The following is a 22,485-nucleotide window of genomic DNA, read 5'->3' as shown; positions in this document are numbered from 1 at the left end:
GTCATTGGGGGGGCTTTCTTCACGTAAGCATTTCTAATTCGGCTGTCAATGTGGATGCTCGGCACTCGCGGTCAGGAACAACCGAGCAAACCACACATTTTGAAAAGACTAACTGCATGTGCTTGACCCATACTTTGCTTGGTCAGCCTGACCCAGATAGACCTGATTCATAATCATCAGGTTGGCAATGCTCATCCCCTGATTCCATGATTCCATCTCTTGTCCTGCCGACTGTTCTCTGTTTCGCTTTCGAGTCCTCCGATGAGGGTGTACACGAGTCACGACGGCCAGCGCGGCAGGGGATCCTCGGCTCGCGAGGTGGACGCCGTTCCCGGGGAGTGGACCCGCTCCAACTTCCGCTGACATAATCCGTCGGTGGACACGGACTTCCACTTTTCACTTTCAGTCTGCACTTCAATGTCTCGATGCGCGGAATCGATGCGCGCAAGTGGATCCACTACCTGGATTTTTTTTTTGATTCTCTGAAGATGATGATCGGAAGATGGACATTTCAGAAGCTTCTGGATTAGTAGAGCACTGGTACCCATGATGTTGAAAAGCATATATAAGTTCATAGATGTGCCGCCACTACATCCTCGGTCACTCTCGATAACCTGGCTGCTGTGGACATTGTATTCACCTTGATTTGGTTCTAGCACTTTATTATCATCTCTTCATTTTCTCCTGTCTAGACTTTGTCAAAGGGAAACCCGGTCCAGACTAACACCATGGGCTCCACCACCGTCGAATTTACAAACCCCGCCACCTCGTCTCTACTGGAGATCGTCAAGGCCCGCCGCACATACTACGATCTCAAGGGCGAGAGCCCCGTCTCGGACGATGTGATTGAGCGCATCGTGCACGACTCGGTCCTGCATGTCCCCAGCTCGTTCAACACGCAAACCTCACGCATGGTTCTTCTCTTGAAGGAGGAGCACAAGAAAGTCTGGGACATTGCGATTGCCGCAATGGAGGACCTCGTGGCGGCCGGTCATGTGCCCAAGGAGATGTATGAGAATCATACCAAGCCCAAGCTGAACAAGTTCAAGGATGCATATGGAACGGTATGACTGTCGCATCTTTTATTTCCCTTATGCACTGCCACCCCATCCACCAAGGTGACTCCATTTCGGGAGAAATCACGCCAAGCTGCGTGTTCAACTTTGGCATAATGACCAAGATCCCTCATGCTAAACCCTTTTCGTGTTTCTGTTTTAGGTTCTTTTCTTCGTGGATTTCGAGAGCCTGGCTGCCATAAAGGAAAAGTTTCCCACTTATGCGGACAAGTTCGACCCCTTTGCGGTGGAATCGACCGCCATGTCTCAGTATCTGGGTACGGAAAATGAGTTCTTCCCCCATATAGATGACCACTTTCAGACATTGGGTGAATGCTAACACGAGGATGAACAACAGTCTGGCTCGCACTCGAGGCCGAAGGATTGGGCGCCAATCTTCAGCACTACAGTCCCTTGGTGGACGAAAGGATCACCAAGACCTGGAATTTGCCTGCGTCGTGGAAGCTGGACGCTCAACTGGTGTTTGGTACGCCCAACTCTGAGCCCCAGGAGAAGGCTTTTGCTCCTCTGGAGGACCGATTCAAGGTTTTTGGTAAATAGACAGGGGCAAAGGAGGATGAGGGGGTACTACATTACACCTGGACGACTTGCATGAGATTTTGATTTTTCTTCTTTCTTTCTTCTTTCTTTTCTTTTTTGGGGATAGTCCAGGTTTGAGCGTCACTTGGGAGAATTTGATTCACATGAATATTCTTTTGCATCGCCTCGATAGTCCCGAATGATAATCACATTCGCTCCTTGTAATACTCCGCATAACTCTCCTGATACCCCAGGATATACTTGCCCACCAGCACCCCACCGACCAAATTTAACATCACCCCCAAGGGTTTGGCCAGGATCGCCGGCCCCGGCAAGGCCATGACGACGCCACCCATCCAATTGAACAGGAGAACCTGGGGCAAACTGCGTGGAACACAGGCTTTGCGACAATCGTCCCGGTAGGATTGGACGTTTCCTGGAAAGAAGGAACACCGGATCAATGGACAAGACTCATCAAAACTAAAAAGGGAAACACAAAGACTCTACTCAAGCAACTCTGCGGGCCAAAGCAGAAGAAGGAAATGAGATGAAAATCCCCAACAACTTCTCAACCATCCCTTTGCCTCTCCCAAGTATGATGGATAAATAGAAATGTCAAAGTTAAGAAAATGGACAGGAACAGATGAAAACAAACCTACGAAAAAAAGCCTCATCCCGCTCCCGCCACTTGGGTTCCAGCACAAACTCCACCACCAATTCCTCCTCCGCACTCGCATTACAAAAAGTATGCACGGCGCCCACCGGAATAGTGATCACTTCGCCCGCGCGTCTCAGGCTCTTTTGTCCATCGCAGAGAAACTCCGCCGTCCCCTTCAAGACGTGAAAGGTCTCGGTCTGGTGACGGTGCCAGTGGAGAGGGGGTCGCAGGGCGATGGACCTATTGGCTTCATCGGACGCGGGCGGCCATCGATTGACTACGAGATAGCGATCGGTCGGGCCTTTGAATTCGACTGTAGATCGGCCGGCGTCGAAGAGAAGGGGGTTGTGATGGGCGGTGATGGTGCGAGAGATGCGTTGGGCGAGGAAGGAGAGCATTCCCTTATTTTGGGGAGGGGTAAGTGTTTTGTTTGGAGTTCAAATGGTGATGAGTGAGTGGTGATGGGGAAGTTTTGACGGGTGGCGATGAAAGTTCTGGGGATGATGTGGAGATAAGATTAGATTGAAATCGAACTCGGAGATTGTCGGCCGTGGAGACAAAAAGGGGTGACTGTGTGTGGGGGTGCAATTGAGGAGCTTCTATTTGACGTTTCCACATTGCGGATCTTGGGCTTTTGTCCGTTTAGCGGAGGCACGTCTCTCTCGGAAGATGGCCAACCTGGAAAGTGATGAATGTTCAAAGGCGAAAAGTTAACGTGTCGAGTTGGTCAAGCGATCCATTGATGCTATCGTCGTAAGATCGAGGGTGTTGATTATAAGGAAAGAAGCCCATCGGATGAAGGGAAGCACCCCCTACGCTCCGTTATTATTACAATGGGCACGATCCACCCAGATGCGTATTGCAAGGGTGCGAGGAGCGGCACTCATGAAAACATTATAAATTAGAAAATATAGCTTTTGTAGTTCAACCCTGTTGTCAAGTAACTTCCTCCTCCCACCTGTGGAGCATCACCTCAGCCCATGACCACCTCCCCCCATTCCTCCTTGTGCTGCGATTATCACAGTCGCTGCGTGTGAGCACAGTGAACCAAGACATCACCGCATCGCCTAGTCCGACTCGGAGCCCGACTCCTCCTCCGCCTTGGCAAGCGTCTGCTCCTTGGTCAACTTGGGGTTGCGAGTGCACAGCGCAAACGCAATCAAGGGAACGGTCAAACAGATGCCGGTAATGCACAGCAGACTTTGAGTCCGGCGGTAGGCCAAAATCACATTATCGCGGTCCGGCGTGCCCACGGGGTTGACGGCGGCAAAAGCGAGCGGCTGCGCGTACACCTCGGCGGCGAGAGTCTCGTTGCCGAGTCGACGACTCAACTCTGATGGTAGCACTTGGTTCCAGATTGCGCCGGAGATGGTGTTGCCTAGCGCGCTGCCGATGTTGTAGGAGGCCAGGAAGATTCCTGTGACGACGGCAAGATCTGAAGCGGAGGGGGGTTAGGTGAGTAAGACGTTTCCAGAACTCGGAGATTTGCAGACCAGCAAGTCTGATGGGAAGGGGAAAATGACTCACGTTCATGCTTGGAGACGGCTTGGATACTGGCCTGTGCTGGATAAGGGAACATTCCTCCGGCTGTGTAAAGAAGACAAAAAGTCAGTCGGGTTCCAGTCAGACACATAGATGTGCGGGTGGCATCTCAAACTTGACCAAGCACAGAGTTACAAGTCTTACCAATACCCAAAAGTACTTGTCCACCGATGACACCGGAATGGCTTGAACCATCGGCTCCACCGCGGAAATGGATCAGAATACCAAAAGCGACGGTGAACAGCATGGTACCGGCCACAATAAAGGGCTTCAGCTGACGGACTCGCATGACGACGAATCCAAGGGCGGTGCCGGTGAGGACGGAGGCAAAGCTGTACAGCGAGGTGATGCGGGTGGCGCTGAGAATGGATTCGTCGAAGCTCACAAAGAGCACGGTGTACAAAAAGTCACCTTGGAGATACCACGCTGTTATAGCCCAAGTCAGAAGAAGCATTCCACGAGCGACAAGCTCACTTGCAATGGAACTCACCCGTGTTGAGCATCACCGCAATACCCAGAGCACCCCACACTCCACGATCCTTCAGGCGCTGTAGATCATGACTTTGGGTTAGCCAGGAGTCTGTTGAACTCGTCACATAATCCATGGATAGACCAGGATCAACCCCGGGAAGAAGAGAAAGTAAAAGCCAAAAGCAAAAGAAAAAAGGCAAGACAAACCTTGAATGGCAGCATCGGGTATTTGCATGTCTTCTCCCAATACACCCAGACGGGAATCAGCAAGACACCAATCACCAAGGGAGCGATGACCTTGGCAGTCTTCCACTGCGCCGTCACACCTCCGGCCAGAGTGAATGGAACCAGAATACAGGCAAAGACGCCAATCATCAGGATGATTCCGACCACGTCCAGTTGCATCACCAGCTCGACCGCAAGCTGTTTGGCACCCAGTCGCTGGAACGGAGTGAGATAGGATCCCAAAACACCCGCACGCTTAGCCCGAGATTGAACCCGCAGGAGCACTGCGATCAAGGGAAGTGCACAGACGGGATAGATGATGCCGAACATGCCAATGCCCCATCGCCAGCCCGTGACGGAGAGGACGGAGGAGGTCACGTTTCCGCTAATCCACGTATTGATCTGCACGGATGGTGAGCGGACGATGCTGGATGAGTTGGCTCCAGATTGAAAAGGACACTCACGATGAAAGGCAGGGTAGGAATGTAGGAGAACAAGAGTCGTGATCGAGTCGAGGTGACATCGGCGATGAGAACCTCCACCAGCAACATGATGCAGGTGTATCCAATCTATGATTTCGCATTAGGGGTCTGTCTTGGCAAAGACCTGTTTTGGTATTTGCAATTGGTATTCACGAACCTGGTAGATCACAGCTCCAGCGCAGAAGGCCTGCATGTTGTTGGCACAGGCCTCAATGATGGTTCCAATCACGTAGAAAAGAATGGAGACTACAATCAACTCGACTCGACCGAAGACATCGGCAATCTTGGCCGCAGTAGGCTATTGACGATCTCGAGTGTCAGCCCCTTGGAACTCGATTTTCACAGACATGTGTACTTGGAACAAAGATAGAACGCACCTGCGCCGCGGCGGCAATGACCGCGCGAAGAACGTTAACAGTAGCGAGAAGACTGTGCTGTCCAAACCCCTGGGTTGCGAGTGGCTGCAGAGAACAAAAGAATTGTGTTAGCCCATCCTGTCTGCTATTGAGCTCGGAGTCGAGGATGAGCATTGCGAGTGCCCAAGAAACGTACCTGATAAGTGTACCGGACGGTTCCGTCGATACCATACACGTAGGCAATCAGGAAAATGGCAAGGAAGAGGCAGACCCGATCTACCAGACTGAATTGCGAGGCAATGGCCTCGATTCGCTGCACACCGGGACTCCCGAGACCAAACAGCTGCACATCTCTGCGGGGAGCTTCCGTGGTCTGTGGGACTTTTTCGGAGACCTCATCCATGCGGTCGGCAGTGACAACGGACTTGTCGGCCATCATGCAAGGGGCAATCGACTGGGAATTATCCCAGCGTAAGTGACTCGTGAGGAAGGATAGAAAAGAGGAAAAGAGAAACTGAGCGCAGCGAAGACAAAAGCAAAGAGAAAATCAGAGAGTCAGAGCAAGGATAAAAGAGACCTAGGCTGCTTTTTAGAGAAAATCTAGTTCTCCCAAGACTCTTGGACTTTTCCGCTAGGCGAGCTTTTAGCCAAGATTGACCCAATTTGTGTTCATGGTCCGAGAGAGAGAAATGATTCGTGCCTCTGAGTGGATGGAATCCACAATCGCCCGCTGTGCCATCTTATCAGATGAGATCTTTTTTTCTCGCCAAGGACCCGCCCAAAGCCACCAGTCGAACCGTTCACCGATAGCAGCTTGATTCTCACCATTCAAGAGACCGGAAATCATCTCCACCACGTGTCTAGCCCCCCTCGCAAAGGGAGATGATTGCTTTCACTCGCCCGACGCTAGTAGGAGCCCAAGAGGTCTGATCCAGATTTGGCTATTTCTCGGTGTGGTGGCTCGGCCGATTTTTAAGCTGCATCTGCAGACGATCGGAGCCCGATCGTAAAGAAAACGGAGTCTCTGAGTAAGAATTTGGTGACCAACTTCCGCTGCTTCCTGTAGCCCCTCTCGGTTCTGAATATCATCGGTCTAGATCGGGTCTTCTGGTCCAAAGTCGAAGATCTGATAACGATAGCCTCGGGTGGTGCGTGGGTACCACGCTACACACATTGCCGGTTGACGAGTCGGTAATCCGTTCGTTTACAGTTTTTCTGTTCTTTTTTCTTGTTAAAATCTTAAAAGGGCATTTGTCCTTGAGACAGGCATTGAGTCCATGCCATGTGATGGGGTGATGCATGGCACCATTTCGTGCGAGTGGCCGGCCAACACCTGATTCCCGTCTTGGCCCGAAGTGGTCTATCCTCGGTTACGTGTGATCCGACCCGATGTAAGCACATGGCTCTCATGGACCAAGCGCAATTGATTCCCACTGTGCACAAGACTGGGTTTTTACAAAAGGTCAACTTTGCATTTCTTCAATTGTCTGCAGTTCAGAGGTTACCAGCTCAGAAATTTAGATGTAGTAGTTTGCTGTCTTTCAGGGACCACACCCCTGTGGTATTCCCTCTTCACGAATCCAATGAATCGCAGAGCCACTGGTATCTCGCCAGAGAGTAATGGCCTGCCGCTCCCTGTAGGAAAGCAATCCTCGTCAGCGTATCGTTGGCAAATCTTAACGACATTGGCCTTGCCAATTCAATTAAGCCGTAGATGACCTTTGGCCTGAGGCGAAGATTCTCAGGGCGCACGTGAGGTTTGCTTCGCTGTTTCAGATTCTGACGGGGGTTCTTTTCACCGTCTCGAGAGCTGGTCGAAGAGCAGATGCTTCTTGATTAACAATGCTGCTGAAATTATTAGATTTCCCCCTCAACTGGGAGTCTAGCAGATCAAAAAGGAGAAAACAGAAAAAAAAAAGAAGACTTAACAAAAACAAAACAAACCTCTCACGATCGACCCGCCCAGCATCGGGACTGGTGAAACTGCGTTCAAGTTTGTAGACCCGCTTTTCCAGCGCCGAAACACAAACACGACACACTCTCACACAAGCCCAACCCAAAAAGATAGTTCCAAAAAGAATATCTCATCCAGGCTTCATAAGATTACCCCTGCAGCAGTAGAATTGCTTGGAGTCCCGGCAACCACGACCATCATGTCATCCGGTCAGCAAGACCGAGTCAACACCTTCAACCGACTACGCCGGCCCCAATTCGATGATCGGGGCCACCCAAACCACTACCATTTCTGTGTTCAATCTCTACCTGTCGTCCCCGGCGATGCAGTCGTCCTGGTAAACCCCTACAATGGCCATTATCACACCGAAGGCCGCACCAACATCTTGTCCCTGCCACTCGCCCGACGGGCCAAAGTGATCGTACCCCTGCTCTTGTACTCGTTCAACGCCCGCTTCGACGAGTCCGAGTCCATCCCTCAAATGAGTGAGAACAACACGCCCTGGGCGCCATGGAGCTGGAGCACCGACAATCCGGCCCTGAGCGAGGCGGTCTCCGCTCGACTCCGAGCCATTGGAGTGCGGCAAGAGCTGTGTCAAGTCTCGGTGTCTGAGGGAAGTATGATCGAGGTCGGGGAGAGAAAGTGGGGTGCGATGGAACAGGAGATGGAAAGGATGATGCCTTTTTTCCCTGGGGATCAGTTCAGAGACGAGGTGGATCAGAGCTGTAATTATTGTGGATTTACGCCGTCGTTGGATTATTCGTTTCAGCGATGCGCGCGGTGCAAGCGGGCGTATTATTGCTCCAAGGAGTGTCAGAAGGTGGATTGGAGCTCTCACAAAAAGAGTTGTGCTCCGCCGACTTGCTGGGGGAAGAGTTGGATTTGGTGTTTCATCATCTCCCTTGAGATCAAGGGATGCTGAGTCGCGGAGACATCTGCAGAAAAAAAAAACAAAAGGCAAGCAGATGTTCTCCTTACGCGTCTACGATTTTTGATTTCCGCCAGTCAGAGAATTCAGTGATACTGGGCCATTGGCCTTGATTCGTAGAGATAAAAGCTCATCAACGACGCGGAAATGATTCAGCTAAATTGCCGCTGATTCTCATACAAACGATGGTTTTCAAAGGCATGACCCGCTCAGCCGGCTTGAAAGCTTATACTTTGATTTAACCAAGCTTGGACTTGACAAAGGCCAACGCCTGGGAGCCGTACTCCCGACCGTAACCCTGGTGAGTGGCAGCGTTGTTGCCATTGCAGCAGTAAGGGTCAGAAGCGTCACAGTAAGACTGGATCTTGCTGGCCGAGGGGCAATAGAAGCCAGAAGGGCGGGCATCAAACTAGACAAGAGAAGAAAATTGGTTAGAATGCCTCACGGTGCAGGGATGTAAAATGAGGCCATGGATCGCCAGGAGAATGAGCACATACCCCACCAGCTGCGCAGCTGCCAACCTCATAAGGCAAGCCGGCCTTGAACAGGGGGTCACCCATGAAGATAGCAGCCTTGACCATGTTGACTGCAGACGAGGACAGGAGCACAGCTTTGTTGTTGAAGCCCTGGTTCGGGTCACCACCACCGCAGAGGTTCACATCGAAAATCTCGCTTCCCTGTTCATTATTTCCCCGTTAACATCCGTTTCTACTTCTCGAGAATGACTAGACCCGGGCCTATGGATGGACGCACCTGAGAGTATCCGACCAACACAATTTTCGAGTTGGGGCACTCGGAATTGAAGCGGTTCACGGCCGTCGTGACCGCGTTGATGCCCTGCTGGACTGAGTTGGAGTAGCTCAGGTATCCACATGAGGCTTGTCCACCACAGGCAGGATAGTTGATTGCCTCGGCAGTCGATCCGGGATACGCGCTCAAGATCGAGTTGACCACAGTCCCGGCAGAGCCATATCCGGGGCTGACGGAGGTCTCACGGGCTCCGAAAATGTGGATAGAAGGACAGCTGCGTTTCTCAACGCTGCCTTCCAACGGGGCCGCAATAGCACCGAGGCCCAACAGCGAGGCGGCGAAAAGCTTGGTATGCATGCTGAGGTGATGTGTAGTAGAGAGAAAGGTCAAATGGCCATACGATCAGCACGAAAGAAAGAGAGAGAGAGAGAGTATTTAAGCCGGCCAGTTGTTGCAGAGGGAAAGAGAGAAGCTGAGATTGTCATTCCGGCCATCTGTGCGAGAAGTGAACCTGCTTTTATGCACTCCTCTCGATCGAACGTTGCTCTCGTTCATCCTGTGCATGTTCTCGCCCTCCGTTTCCAAAGGGTCCTTTGCCTACCCCTCCGACCGAGCATCGGAATTTTGGCTAATTCTTCAAACGCCAGCTAGAGAGTTGTCCAGATCCCAGATGCAGCACGCAGGCTTGTTTAATCCAGCTGTGTGTCATTGGGCAATCAAGCTCCGGCTAAATCTCTCGGTGTTTCGGAGAGAGACCAAAAGTGAAAAGGCCTGCAGATGGGTCTGGACTCGACCCTCCCTTCGTTTCAACAGATAGAGGAATCAGCAAACAGTCCTGACGGCGGATGAAACGTGGTGGGGAGTCCAGCATCTCTTTCGGCTGTAATGCTGAAAAGGGGGAACGATCTGCACAGAGTCTGGGGTATTCCCCCGCATCAACTTTGCCGTGAAGAAATTCGGCTGCAATGCTGCACGATATCATAGTTTTGCCAAAAGAGGGGCTGGTATAGCCTAAGAGAAGAATCAAAAGTCCTTGCACGCCGTTGCTGTCACTTCGAACCGAGCAATCACGAGAATGAAAGCGGCCGATCGTGATCGTCAATTGTGGTCGAACAGCTGACACTGTTCCAACAGCCTAAAGACACTTGTCAGGAATCACCTCTCCCAGTGCTTGTTCTGCTTTCATTAGTGAGACTTGACACAATGCGAAAGAAGAGGGTGTGGAGTTGTTTAGACTTGTTCTGCCGGGAGGGTCGAAGCGCGAAGCTTTTTCGCCGAGAACAGCACTGCCCATCATGATAGAGTTTGCGAGAAGGGACACTGCCACACTTCCTTCGATTCTTGTCGCCACTGATTTCCTATATTCTTTCCTTCGGAGATACTTGCAGCATCAGCTCATGTGTCTTGACGCATCTTGCATCGCTATTTTATTGGCTTCAAAGAAACAGAGTGTTCATCTCCACTCCCGTGGCAGCCTTGGGCACTCTCGAGATGAGGATTCTCGGGACCTCTAAGGTGGATGAGGCGGATCTGCTATCCTTCAGTCAAGCTCAGCCAGCTGAGTGAATGAGCCCCAGAATCAATACGCGTCGCTCCTGTATAATCTTAGGATACTTCAGGATTTTGGGGGCGAGAAAACGGGGCGGAGGTGCGGCTGTGAGCAAGACAGTGCTTAGTTGCTTACTCCAATTGACATCTATCCACGACCCGTTCGAGTTATAACAAGGCGGGAGAAGGAGGAGATCTGACCTTGTCCTCATTGAACAAAAAATATTCTCACCGTTTCTCCCATCGCAAGAGTAAACAGGATATGCCAATACTCAGCAAATTGCTTGGCTCAGGCCTTGGATTGGCCTCGGAAGCGGTTCACGCAGCTCGATCTCGGTCGCGATCGCGATCAGACCAGGCGCCCGTTGACGCTAGCAGCAACACGGCGGCTCCGATCGAGGAAGCTGGTAGAAATCATATCTCCGAGGCATCCAGGAACCCATCGAGACATGGCCACCCCGCCGACGCAGTCAGCGACGATGAGGTGGATTCAGATGCCGAGGATCGGCAAGCCCTCGGCCAAGATGAAGCAGCCTGGGAATTAGATGAGATGGCCACACAGCTGTATCCGCCCACGTATGAACAGTCGCAAGCGGCAGCTGGTGCAGAATCGGAAGATGTCAAGGTCAGAAGAGAGGAGGAGATGGTGCGAGAGCTGGTCCGCAAGGCAGGCCCCCCTCCTCATCCCATTCGGCGGATTCCATGCCCCGTGATTCTTCCTCAACGTCGACCACGAAACAAAGGACGAGGCTTCGTGCGTGCATATGCTCCAGTTTTGGCCGACTGCGGCATCTCGCAAGAAGTCTTTCTGGAATTCCTCGAGAAATGGGATAAAGCAAGCGAGGTGAGTGACTGGCAGCCTGTCCCGGCATGTGGTTTCCGTGTTCATGACTACGATGAGAATGAGAAGCTCACTGAGAACTGTTGGAGGCATCTGGGTGGATCGAAATTGTCTTGGTGGCCGCCACCATCGCTGGTGTCGTTCCAGAAATGATCACGCAGATTGTCAGTACCGCCGTGCAAGTTGTCGCTGGCGCGGCACTAGAACTGCAGACTCGTTCTCGCCGGAACAACTTTCTGGACCGCGTTAATCAGGACTTACTTATGCCACGAGGACTCTTTGCGATGATCATGGCCTTCAAAGATGACATTCCCAATCAAAGCAGTGCGCCCCTGTACGGCTTGGCCAGTTCTGTAGGGAAAAGTCTCTACTCCACACAGCGACTCGATCTCAATCAGACTGTGGCCAAATACAGCAACCCTGATCCGGAGATGTCGAAGCTGAAAAGGGGAATGCAAAACATTCGATTGGCCAGTGGCGAAACCCGCGGGGATATCGAGCTTCCAGAAGCCGCGGAGCTCATCTTCCCTGATCTTGATCGAGTCGCAGAAACGGCTCTGACGGGCGATGGCGCCGCCCAAGCCAAGGAGAAAGGCACATTCGACAAGTTCAAGAAAGCTGGCAACTGGGTCCAAGACTACCTGGACCGACGAGGGCAGGCGTTTTACGTACGTTCTGATAGGCAGCTTGTGTCTTGTTCCATTCCTCTTTACTTTTGACTTGTCTTTTGAATTCCAAATCTTCTCGCTGACTACGTGTCCAGGAAAACGAGCATCAAGGCTCCTCTTTAGCTGTTCCCTCGGCGAACAGAGAGCAGTTAGTTTCCCGCTACAATGATCCCAATCATCCAGCAAACAGCGGCTCCCTCATCGCCCTCCTCACCGGCGGAGCCGTAAGCCCTACCCCTCGTCGAGAGGCCAGACAAGCACGAAGAGATGGTATCCGCGAGTCAAGAGATGCTCGACGTGTCGCTCGTGGACGTCCGGCCCGCGGACCTCGAAGGGTGGGTCGCAGGGGGTCTCGAAAGACAATCTTCAAGAAGATCATGCACAAGGACGTTCTCTACCTGATGGTCGTCAATCTTCCAACGGAAGAGGAGGTACAGGGGTCTGTTGCGCGGCTTGAACAGATGATCAGGGAGCGTGATTCTGGCGCACTTGGGTAGTGCATCGGCCTGAAAGTTCTCAAGGATCGAGACTCTAGTCTTGTTATTCACTCGTGTTCGTTTACTGCAAACTTACTAGTCAGAAAGAAACTCTTCGTCTAGCTTCTTTCCAAAGTGCCGGGTCTCCTAAAGCGCCCATCGTCTGTAGGGTGAGGTTCGGCTTTGCAGGTATCGTCATACAAGACTGACTTAGGTCTGAGTCATCCATGACTTTAAGACTCAGACGGAGATGTGGCATTGAGTACCTAATCTTGCTTAACAGATCACTTGACCCTTAGGCTTCCATAACACTCATTTGAACTGCGCGTGTCGTCTGTAAGCTTCCAGCGCCCACCGAGCAGATCCCTTTCATGAGTCGATGGCATCCAGATGAGATCTACGTTCAATTGTTAGCCGCTTTTCCAACGATTTCCGCACTCAACTTATTAGCCCTGAATACCAACCAAGTTGACTTCATAACCTGCTGGAATTATGAAAAACCAGATGAAACTTTGACGTTTGCACCTCTTCCATCGAGAGATCGTAGAATTGAACGACGCTCGTTTTTCTACATACCGTCTTCGAAGGGACCACCAACAAGTTCAAGTTCAAGTTGAGTTTTTCTCTAATGATGGGATTGTATCTCAACTTCTATTGATTGGCGAACTCTTTATTTTTATCTATTATAGGCTTCACGTATCAACTTGCTCTCAACTACCGAACTATTTGACTTATGCTTGTGGATCAGCTAGTAGGATATCCTGAGGGTTACATGACACAATACAAGTAGAGGGACGAAACATAGGCCCTTTGAAGTAAGTGATAATTAGCTACCTCAACTTCAAAGCCAACTCAGATCTACTCTGGTTCTATTCCACTCACAAGAGTAACTATTGGATCGCCCACCTTTGAACTACGTACTATGCATCTTCGACGTATCTGATTAAATGGTAGTTAAATTTCTTTCCCGCCTGCTTTGAAAGCTGTCTGTCAAGCCGCATCACTTGGGTAAATAAAATTCGCATACCCGATATTGAGGTCAGTCGAGCGACCTAGATGTCCTCCACATCGAATCGCATCTGCAATATGTCAGACGCCTGTCCGGCCCACCAAATGACAATACGAGAGATTCGACGACTTCCCTGACCAAACGCCCCGAGAATAAAGTAGGCAATAGTCTTGCCGATCCGCGTCCCCAGCAGCATCTGGTACTCCCGTGTGCCGTAAACACACACGTTCGTGGATGTGTCCTTCCAAATCTGCTCAGCAACGGGGCGCGTGCTCGTGTTGACGACATTGGTGACAAAAATGGTGCGTAGGGTGAAAAGCGGGCCTAGCGTCTCATACGCAAGCTGCGTCAATTCCGAGGACCAGGGCCCAAAGTTCCTTCTTTCAATGTCCTCGATGAAGATCACTCCAGGAGCAACGCGTCCTCTCCAGATATTGTCCGTTTCATCGCTGGGAGGGCAAAAGTGACTGAACATCACAGTCCAGTAGCCGGTAGATGGGAGAGCCAGGGCAGCCAAGGATCGAGTGAAGAAGCCCTGGGGGGGTGTCTCGCCTGGGCGAATGATGATATGCCATGCATCCGGGTCCAGGACTGATAAGGTGATGTTGGATCGATTGACGGGGCAGGCCATTTGAGGGTTGTCAATCATTTCCTGGAGTTTGGCTCCATCTTCTTGAGCTTGGCTGAGGAGATTGGTGTCCTGGTGTGATGTGGGCAACGATGAATCCGCCAAGCCATCGAATGAACACTGCACGAGTGTCGCCCTGATAGTCGATGCGTGGTGAGGCGGAATGGGGTCGCCAGGGCCAACATCAAGGAGAAGCAGGATGAGCTGGGAGAATGAATCGAGAGTCATATCGCCTGGAAAAGAAGGGCAAAACAGGCTTCTTGCGAGACGCCGGGTATTCGGCGAGCCTGATGGACGTTGCAGGATGCACTTGGCAATGACCACTGTGCCGGCGTGTGCAAAGGTCAATCCAGGCTCTTTAAGTAAAACAGAAGAGAAGAAAAAGCTGGCTCCGTGGGAAAGTAGAGAACAAACTTGTGGTCAAAGAGCACTTCGTCGCCGACGTAGATCCAAACCGTCATGTGTCTCAAACAATCAAGCACGCCCAGAGGTATGCGTCTTAGGGTTACATGATCTCTTCTCTGAGATTGTGCATCGTTCTAGATTGGCTAAGCTGGAACGTTATTGACTCTGACCACTGCACGGGTCCGTAACTGTCCAGCGTGCGCTTTTAGTTGAAATATGTGCTGGAAATTTCCGGCTCTGGAGGACCACAGAAAACCAACCAGATGCAGCACGATGCTACTGTCGGGCTGTCGGGATGGTGTGTCCTCTCTTTGGTCATAATTCATCATTGCGCCGAGTCAAGTAGCAAGTCGCTTTTGTGATATGTCTTTAATTTACAAAACCCATATGTGTGTGAGCAAACCTCACTGAGACGGCTTAACATCATATTCCACATCGGTTCGGATGATGTACTTGGCACCCTTTCGAACGCCGGTTCCCTCGTGAAGGAGAGCCCCATTGGCCTCTCCATGAGGGAAGATTGCAACAGACCCCATGACAGGACGTACAGGGTAGGCATTAAGCGTGCCTTCTCGAGCGGCAGGCAGGAAGAAGGTGGTTTCTCCGCCCTCAAACTCATCGTTCAGATAGAGTAAGAATGTATACATGGAGCTCTGCTTGTTGTCCTCGGGCGACGAATCATAGACATACGTGTCGTCGGGCAGAATGCCGGAGGGTGGCCAGGCTCCATCGATGTGACACCGGTACTCTGCACCTGGCACATACCTGTACACTCGGAAGCGACGATTGATGCCTCGGACCAGCCGACCATTAATCGAGGCGGGCACATATGGTGAAATGCGAGCCCAGAGCAAATCATGGAAAGCGGTGTCCACAACCCAGTAAAAGTTATGGGCTAAGATGCTCACATCACCGTCCTCGCGAAGAGGTGCGTCGGGAATGAAGTTTACAGTCTCACCGGCCGCGATGATCGCCTTACACTCGGATGGAGACAGGACATTCATAGCGATACCAAGCCCCGGCACGACGGGATGAGGATGGTATGTAATAGTCGGCCCCACGGGGGCCAAAGAGACGGCATTTGGCTCGGTAGTGTAGAGAATCGCCGGGTGGTGATTGGGAGGTTTCCGCATCGGACCAGGTGTGGTTTCAATGATCCGCAAGGCAGATGGTGATTTGGGAGCCTCTGCCAGAATTGATTGATCAAGGACCGAGGCGTAAATTGGTAGGGGAGCAGTGGATGGACGAAGGTCCCAGATAGATTGAAATGCGATTGGAGACGTGGTCAGGGCGGCTTGTGTGTTTGTGTCGATCGGCGTGCTAACTCGCAAGATAGCATCCAGTACACCCAGAAGCTCGAGATCTTTTGCACTACGCTTCACCTCGAGATTCGTCTCGCCCGGTTTGGTGGAGAGACCGCTGACAACATCCAAGTCTCGCACCCAACGACACAATGCTCCAATTTTCGGTTGCTCCCCACGAATTCTCATCTCAGCCAGCAAGATTTTCGCGTCCAAGTATTTTCCGTCGGCCAACGCACCAGTGATTCGAGCAGTCAAATTTGCACCCTCTGTGGCAAGGTTAGCCTCTAAACGTCAAGGAGATGGACCGACAGGGCAGGAGCCGACTGTACCAGCGTTATTGACACCCGTGGTACAGGCCTGACGAAAATCGTAAACTGCAACACGAAGGTCCTTGCATGCCTTGGACTTGGTCAAATTGGGGTGTTCCGCCAGTGCTGTGAGTGTTTCCACTGTGACCTCAAGGTCTTCGTCCGAAACGATGGCATTAATATGCATCGGTTCTTTGCCGGTCCCATCAGGAGGCGGTGTCAGTGTCGTGGAAGGTTTGACTTGCTTCTGGGGCAAGTCAACTTGCGCATTGCGCTTGCGCTTGGCTGCCTTCGATTTAGCCATGGTGATGCTGTGCGTCTATGGCGGAGATTATTCAGAACAATAAGAGCTTATCGGCGAAAGTGGGGATAGTCATTCAAAGTGCACGTGAAAAACTGTCCGAACTGCCATCGTTGACCGTCTTGGTGGCGCTGACGGCAGCCAATCAACAGCCTCCAGAACTCTACTCTGTCGGGCTTTTGAGAGCTTTCCAGTAGGCGTGATTGCCTGTGGCACTTGGACTATGTGGAGTGTGGACTATTTGGGTAGACGATCCTTTCGGTCTGGTGGCAAGCTCGGTATACATGGATGCATACTGTGGTCCAAAAAAGACCACTGTCTGAGTAACATTGAATTGGAGAACGAAATGCCACTTGTGAATGCGGTGACCTGACCGACGATTGATCCGCGGGAAAAAAGACCCTGAGCTTATCCGTACACGAGGCTGTCAGTGTTACACGCAACCCTAAGAGAATCAATCATCCTTCTTCCTCCCCATTCGTGGGTAGTGCACCCTCGTCCTCCGATTCCACATGAGCCAATGCTGCACTGCCGGAGTCCTTGCCAGTCTTGTTGTCTCCCTTTGCGGCTCCTTGGGAACCACCGGGGGCGGAAACAAGCTTGGCGGCGGGAATGCCACCCGACGTGCAGTACAAGAAGAAGTTGGTCTGGAAGTGGTCAATATGATTGAAGAAATTGCCGAACCTATGCGGAAGAGAATTGTCAGTCTGGATGAAAGGGTTGGTGCACGAATTATTTGTATCAAATCCCGAGAACGTACGCTGCGGTTTGTTCCTCCTCGCGGAAGATTCGATCGTAAATTTCACGTTGCTTAAACTCGTCCATCTCCTTGGTAAATCGCTCAAAGTGGACAGGTCCACGACCCAGACTAGCAGCCTTGGCGTTGTAGCTGTCGAAGATGGGCCGCTCGAGCAACAGTCCCAGGCCCGGGGCTTTGGGGATCGCGATCCGATCGGGACCATATGAGTCTTTGATACGATCAGGGTGACAGCCGCAGCGAACAACGAGGGTAGCCATGGCCACCATCTTGCGAATCTGATGCATCATGAAGCTCTGACCGTGAACCTTCAAACTGAGCCACTCGGTCCCGTTGATGACCACCGGAGTCGTATTGACATTGAATGACTTGATGTGGCGTTTGGCTGACGGATCCTTAAACGTCTTCTGAATGGTGTAATTGTAGAAGTTTGGCGTACCCACATACCGGTCCAGAGCCTCCTGCAATCTGGCAATGCGAGAAGCCGGCGCTCGATATGACCGTCGGGCTTTCATGTAGGCGGCTTTGATCGCCTTGGTAGTATCGAGGATGAGTTTTTGGCGAGGATCCATCACAAAGGGCTCTTCGCTCTTTGATTCAACAGCGTCATTTTTCTCGGGCTGGGCTGCTTCCTCCGCGGGCTTCTCCGGGGCTTGCACCTGCGACTCATCCTCGTTCTCGAGACCTGGGGGAGCCGAATCCGCAGCAAAGAGGGATTGCTGGATGATGTTTCGAACGTCCTCTGGGACGGTTTCAAGAATTGGCTTGATGTACTCCTCGTCCACCTTCTCCCAGTAGCCGGTGACCTCTTCTTGCCGCGCGTTCACTTGATCTAGATCGCCGGCCTGCTCGGCAAGCTCCACGATCTTCTTCCCGAGGAAAGTACTAGGGTGAGGCGGAAGCAGACAATGGGTAGGAAGCAGATACTCGTAAACACGAGAATCACACATCTGATAACAGCTGAAACTCTTGGCGGTAGGCTCCAAGCCCCAAACGCGGATCTGCGGGCTCAAATGGGAGTTGATTTTTTCCACAATATCCGAGTCTTCGATGATCATCTTGAGAGACACCACGTTCCCCGCGGCGTGCACGCCCTTGTCTGTCCGGGCGCAGCGAATAAAAGAGGACTTCTTCGGGTCGGTCGCGTTGGCTTTGGAAATCGCACCAGCAGCCACCAGGGCCGAGAACAGCTCGCCTTCAATAGTGGGCTTATCTTCAATTCTATGTCGCAAAGCGCAGTCAGTTGCAGGGCTCCACAAAAAACCCCGCGGAGACGGATAGACGTCGTTCACTCACAGTTGCATGCCATAATACCCAGTTCCTGAATATCCGATCATAAGCGCCACCTTCTTCTTAGGGCGTCGCTCTTCATTGTCAATTTCTTCCTTGGAAAACTCAGTGGCGTAGATAGGGTTCACGACGTCTTCGCCATTCTCGATCTTGCGGCGCTTTGCCTCTTCCTTTTCCTCGGCACGCTTTCTCTTATCTCGGGCTTGACGGCTTGCTTAATCAGTCACTGTGTTCAATGGCACGCGAATAACCCCAAGTAACATACCTCCATTCTGACCTTCCCATATTACGGTTCCTACGCTTGCTACCAGCATCCGCTCCTCCTGGGGCGTTGTCGGCCATGGTACGCGTTTGAAGAATTCCTTGAGCTCGGCTTCAGCTCTCGTTTCGGTGGGATAGGATTGGCTGTATCGCCTTAGTTGAGACGAGATGCGACTGTGAATATCGCAATGGCGGTTCGCTTGGACCAAGGAAGTGAGTCCGGCAATGTTGCGTTGCCAGAAATTGTAGACACGCATGAACTCGAATTTGGCACGATAAGATTTGCGGAACGAGCAAATGGCCGCCGCGGACATTTTCGACGGTGGAGAGGGCTAGTCCACATCCGGCTTAGTCTCGCAGATGGTACGTTACCCTATTGGGACGGACTCCAACCTCAGGCAGCCGACCCGCTCATCTGTCATTTGAAGCTCTCTTCGAACCCCGTCGGTTCACAAGTTCTTCCTTGTGCTATTTCACTAGGCACCTAGCACGATTGCCTTGCGCTCCGTTGAGCTTCCACTCACTCCTCATAATTGAGCTCTCCCTTCCATCGTCTCACCTTCAGTATCTTGCAGAGTCAGTGAGATATGATGATCATTTCTGCTTCTTGAAGGATCCACGAAGCTCTGTCTTCTGAAATTGCGCCCTCGGGCTAATCTATTAGCTACGATATACCTTGCGCTGCCAACCCCGTCCAAGCACTCATCGCAATCATGGATCTTGCCAACACTCTCATTCGAAGCGTCGCTCGCGCCTTCTACGAGACTCGCCATATTCTGATCGTCGATGCGCTCTTTCTGCATTCAGTGTACGAGACTCTTGCTTAGGGAACTCGGATTGAATTGCGGGCATGTGCTGACTTCTCATAGCCTTCATGCTGAAGATCTTGCTTTTCTCATGGGTATGCAGCAGAAAGACCTGCGAAAGCTTTGCGCGCGCCTTCGGGAAGATCGTCTCATAGGAGTGTATGGCTCACATCGTATCATTCTGATTGTCGCAACCCATGGCTAATCCGGCATAACTGTTTCTCGATTGCAGGAGCACACGCGCCGAGATTCGCGATGGTGCAACGCGTCCGGTGAATCGAGAATACTACTACATTCCACTTCATCCGGTCATTGATGCGATCAAATACAAGGTCTCCAGGCTGACCTCGACGATCAAGGAGCAGTACACACCGAGCGAAGAGCGCAAGGAGTATATGTGTCCGCGTTGCTTGTCTGAATGGACCGAACTGGATGTTTTAAGTCTGGTCTCGGACGAAGGCTTTGAATGTCAAAATTGTGGGGCCGTCCTTGAGCGAACCGAGGATATCAAGGGCGAAGAGGGAATTGATCGCACTGGCCATGAGAAGAACAGCAAGCTCATGGCCCAATTGGACAAGATGCTCAAGCTTTTGAAGCAGATTGACTCAGTGGAGATTCCGCCCAACGACTTTGATACCGCCTGGGACCACAAAGTCGAGGTCCCACGCAACCAGAGCACCCACCCCGTTCGCACAGCCGTTCCTGTGCCACCGAAGGCTCAGGATGTGGTTCGTGGCCATCTTAAGACTGATGCTGCAGCCTTGGAAATCTCTCTCACGTCGAGTGAAGAGAAGAGTGCGGCCGAACAAGCAGAAGAGGCTGCGCGCAAAGCTGCGGTCGAGAAGCAGAACGCTTTGCCCGTCTGGCACACTCACTCCACTGTTGATGCCACTGCTCCGACTCAAGTGAAGACCGAAGCAGGCATTTCGATCAAGCCCGAGCTCGATGAGGACGAGCATAAGCCCAGTTTGGAGGCTGAGGATGACAAGATCGCAGCCTACTACGCTGAGATGGAACGAGAGAAGGCTCTTCAAGCGCAAGAGGATGCCAGCAGTGCGGAAGACTCTGACGATTTCGATGATGAGTTTGAAGATGTCGGCGTCTCTGGTGCCAGTGGTCCAGGCACCCCAGCCACTGGGCTTGGCCCGACCAGTGCACCAACGCCCTCTGGGGTTTCTGGTGTCAAACGTGAATTCGACACCTCCAGCGCTGCCCCGTCTTCTGTTGGCACTCCTTCTACTCCCGCCGACGATGGTCCTGCGATGAAAAGAATCAAGGTTGAATCAGGTGTCAGCGCTGAGCCTTTGATTAAACCCGATCCAGATGGGAAGACCGAGCCAGAAGTGAAGGATGAAGAGTCTGACGAGGACGATGAAGAATTTGAAGATGTTTGACTTGGCTCAGTGAAGTTGCCCATGACATTAATAATACAGCCGGGCATTTATAAATTTAGACAGGAGGTTCCATTGTTGGTTTTGGCGCTGGCGCCTGGCGAAAATTGCAGTTGTTACTCAATGCATATTACTCATGAATCATTGATGCGCTTCAGCAAACACTGACTTGAGGTAGCTTCCCTCAAACCAGGTACCATTCAAGTTCTGTTTGTATATTGGACGAGATCTCTGAACCATCAGTGACAAGGAGTCGCCCTACAACCCGTAAGGGCTCTGTGCATTTCAACATCTGGCGAAGCAAACGCATCTTCCCACGTAGGTTTCTTGACATTGTTGGCAACCACCTAGACCTGTCCACCTTGAACAAGTTCTCGTCTTTCGCTCCTTCTCTTCTTAGGTGCTCTCATTTAACCACACCATCTCCCTTGAATCCCCCATTCTTTAGCCTCTTATCTTACCATCTTTATCATTCCTAACGGCGAGAAGCAGTTCCTGCATCAGCATCCTGCATTTGTGAATCAAAATGGAGGCGATGAACCCTTACGTACGTATAACTTGAAATCCATCCCCCTATTCACACGACACGCAATCTTTTCAACAGAAACAGTCATTCCTTTTTTGATTCCCTTCCTCTCAGTCTCTATCCTCCTCTACTAACCTTACACTTCACTCTCCAGCTGTCCTATCCCCCCATCCAAGAAGCCATCCAACAACACAACCCCTACCACCCAGGCCGTGATCTCCTCATCCTAGGCATCTGGAACAACATCCTCGCCAGCCAATTCCCCGTCACTCACGGCTTTCTCATCACTCCCCGCGAACATGGCTGGAACAACGAGCGTGACCTCTGGTTCGACCTCCAAGTCCAGCATGTCAGCAGCAGCATCCACATGGCCTTTCTAGTTGTCATCTGCCGCACAGCCTCCCAGGCAACTAACGGCCATGAGGGGATCCAGGACTGGATTGACCATCTGGAGATGTACCTGGATATGATCTTTGGTCCGCGTCGTCGAGGGGGTCACCCGGTGAGAGTGTTTGGGGGCATTGTGTATCGGAGAACAGTCGCTTTTTACAGCAAGGTAGTTGGGGGAGATTCGTCTTTGACAATCATGCCCGAGCATATTGATATGAACAAGGCGGAGTTTGATATTTTGGAAGATCAGGAGATTATTCAGGAGGTGCTGACTAGTATGAATCCTCTGCGTTGAGGGATTGGGGACAGGATGGAAGTCATTGCTGTCCGGGCCCTTTCTGACTAGGACCCAGTTCGATGATAGCGAGGATTGAACTCAATTCCGTCTGATGACATGACCACATGAAGACATTATGATTACATGGTTGTTCTTACCTCGGGTAGAACGGGCTGTGGTGCTTACGTTTTCGCGCATACATCTCAATACTCGAATTCTAGAGTCCTCGTTACTCTTCGTAAATGACATACTGTCTGTTCATTCCGTCGACTCTTTCTCAAGCAGAGCATGGCAGGAACGAGAAGTTCAGAGCAAAAAATGGCGTTCATATCACGCAA

General features: G+C 51.6%; 11 protein-coding genes across 11 annotated transcripts; 5 read left to right on the top strand and 6 right to left on the bottom strand.

The window, feature by feature from the left end:
- Positions 1 to 728: 728 nt before the first annotated feature.
- Positions 729 to 1,616, top strand: POX_f08281 (uncharacterized protein; the record flags this gene model as incomplete). The annotated part of the gene is made up of 3 exons (XM_050117057.1): positions 729 to 1,064; positions 1,219 to 1,333; positions 1,414 to 1,616. The coding sequence occupies 3 exons, from the start codon at positions 729 to 731 to the stop codon at positions 1,614 to 1,616; spliced, it is 654 nt and encodes a 217-aa protein (XP_049967196.1).
- A 185-nt stretch (positions 1,617 to 1,801) lies between these two features.
- On the bottom strand, positions 1,802 to 2,651 carry POX_f08280 (uncharacterized protein; the record flags this gene model as incomplete). Its single annotated transcript, XM_050117056.1, has 2 exons — positions 1,802 to 2,031; positions 2,255 to 2,651. The coding sequence occupies 2 exons, from the start codon at positions 2,649 to 2,651 to the stop codon at positions 1,802 to 1,804; spliced, it is 627 nt and encodes a 208-aa protein (XP_049967195.1).
- Positions 2,652 to 3,320: 669 nt separating this feature from the next.
- On the bottom strand, positions 3,321 to 5,765 carry POX_f08279 (Siderophore iron transporter 1; the record flags this gene model as incomplete). Its single annotated transcript, XM_050117055.1, has 9 exons — positions 3,321 to 3,688; positions 3,781 to 3,840; positions 3,940 to 4,221; positions 4,286 to 4,343; positions 4,474 to 4,893; positions 4,956 to 5,060; positions 5,131 to 5,271; positions 5,351 to 5,434; positions 5,526 to 5,765. The coding sequence occupies 9 exons, from the start codon at positions 5,763 to 5,765 to the stop codon at positions 3,321 to 3,323; spliced, it is 1,758 nt and encodes a 585-aa protein (XP_049967194.1).
- Positions 5,766 to 7,482: 1,717 nt separating this feature from the next.
- Positions 7,483 to 8,205, top strand: POX_f08278 (uncharacterized protein; the record flags this gene model as incomplete). Its single annotated transcript, XM_050117054.1, has 1 exon — positions 7,483 to 8,205. The coding sequence occupies one exon, from the start codon at positions 7,483 to 7,485 to the stop codon at positions 8,203 to 8,205; it is 723 nt and encodes a 240-aa protein (XP_049967193.1).
- A 244-nt stretch (positions 8,206 to 8,449) lies between these two features.
- POX_f08277 (Acetylxylan esterase 2) lies at positions 8,450 to 9,318 on the bottom strand (the record flags this gene model as incomplete). Its single annotated transcript, XM_050117053.1, has 3 exons — positions 8,450 to 8,620; positions 8,709 to 8,888; positions 8,965 to 9,318. The coding sequence occupies 3 exons, from the start codon at positions 9,316 to 9,318 to the stop codon at positions 8,450 to 8,452; spliced, it is 705 nt and encodes a 234-aa protein (XP_049967192.1).
- A 1,453-nt stretch (positions 9,319 to 10,771) lies between these two features.
- On the top strand, positions 10,772 to 12,515 carry POX_f08276 (uncharacterized protein; the record flags this gene model as incomplete). Its single annotated transcript, XM_050117052.1, has 3 exons — positions 10,772 to 11,353; positions 11,440 to 12,018; positions 12,114 to 12,515. The coding sequence occupies 3 exons, from the start codon at positions 10,772 to 10,774 to the stop codon at positions 12,513 to 12,515; spliced, it is 1,563 nt and encodes a 520-aa protein (XP_049967191.1).
- A 1,031-nt stretch (positions 12,516 to 13,546) lies between these two features.
- On the bottom strand, positions 13,547 to 14,359 carry POX_f08275 (uncharacterized protein; the record flags this gene model as incomplete). Its single annotated transcript, XM_050117051.1, has 1 exon — positions 13,547 to 14,359. One exon carries the CDS (start codon positions 14,357 to 14,359, stop codon positions 13,547 to 13,549), a length of 813 nt encoding a protein of 270 aa, XP_049967190.1.
- Positions 14,360 to 14,940: 581 nt separating this feature from the next.
- Positions 14,941 to 16,452, bottom strand: POX_f08274 (uncharacterized protein; the record flags this gene model as incomplete). The annotated part of the gene is made up of 2 exons (XM_050117050.1): positions 14,941 to 16,106; positions 16,170 to 16,452. 2 exons carry the CDS (start codon positions 16,450 to 16,452, stop codon positions 14,941 to 14,943), a joined length of 1,449 nt encoding a protein of 482 aa, XP_049967189.1.
- A 455-nt stretch (positions 16,453 to 16,907) lies between these two features.
- Positions 16,908 to 19,071, bottom strand: POX_f08273 (tRNA pseudouridine synthase 1; the record flags this gene model as incomplete). The annotated part of the gene is made up of 4 exons (XM_050117049.1): positions 16,908 to 17,133; positions 17,210 to 18,427; positions 18,503 to 18,710; positions 18,762 to 19,071. The coding sequence occupies 4 exons, from the start codon at positions 19,069 to 19,071 to the stop codon at positions 16,908 to 16,910; spliced, it is 1,962 nt and encodes a 653-aa protein (XP_049967188.1).
- A 399-nt stretch (positions 19,072 to 19,470) lies between these two features.
- POX_f08272 (uncharacterized protein) lies at positions 19,471 to 20,957 on the top strand (the record flags this gene model as incomplete). The annotated part of the gene is made up of 3 exons (XM_050117048.1): positions 19,471 to 19,565; positions 19,627 to 19,722; positions 19,796 to 20,957. The coding sequence occupies 3 exons, from the start codon at positions 19,471 to 19,473 to the stop codon at positions 20,955 to 20,957; spliced, it is 1,353 nt and encodes a 450-aa protein (XP_049967187.1).
- Positions 20,958 to 21,480: 523 nt separating this feature from the next.
- On the top strand, positions 21,481 to 22,165 carry POX_f08271 (uncharacterized protein; the record flags this gene model as incomplete). Its single annotated transcript, XM_050117047.1, has 2 exons — positions 21,481 to 21,501; positions 21,635 to 22,165. 2 exons carry the CDS (start codon positions 21,481 to 21,483, stop codon positions 22,163 to 22,165), a joined length of 552 nt encoding a protein of 183 aa, XP_049967186.1.
- Between the last annotated feature and the right edge of the window lie 320 nt (positions 22,166 to 22,485).

The sequence above is a fragment of the Penicillium oxalicum genome, chromosome VI (assembly GCF_001723175.1).
Source record: "Penicillium oxalicum strain HP7-1 chromosome VI, whole genome shotgun sequence".
Taxonomy (NCBI): domain Eukaryota; kingdom Fungi; phylum Ascomycota; class Eurotiomycetes; order Eurotiales; family Aspergillaceae; genus Penicillium; species Penicillium oxalicum.
This window is presented reverse-complemented; position numbering and strand designations above follow the sequence as displayed.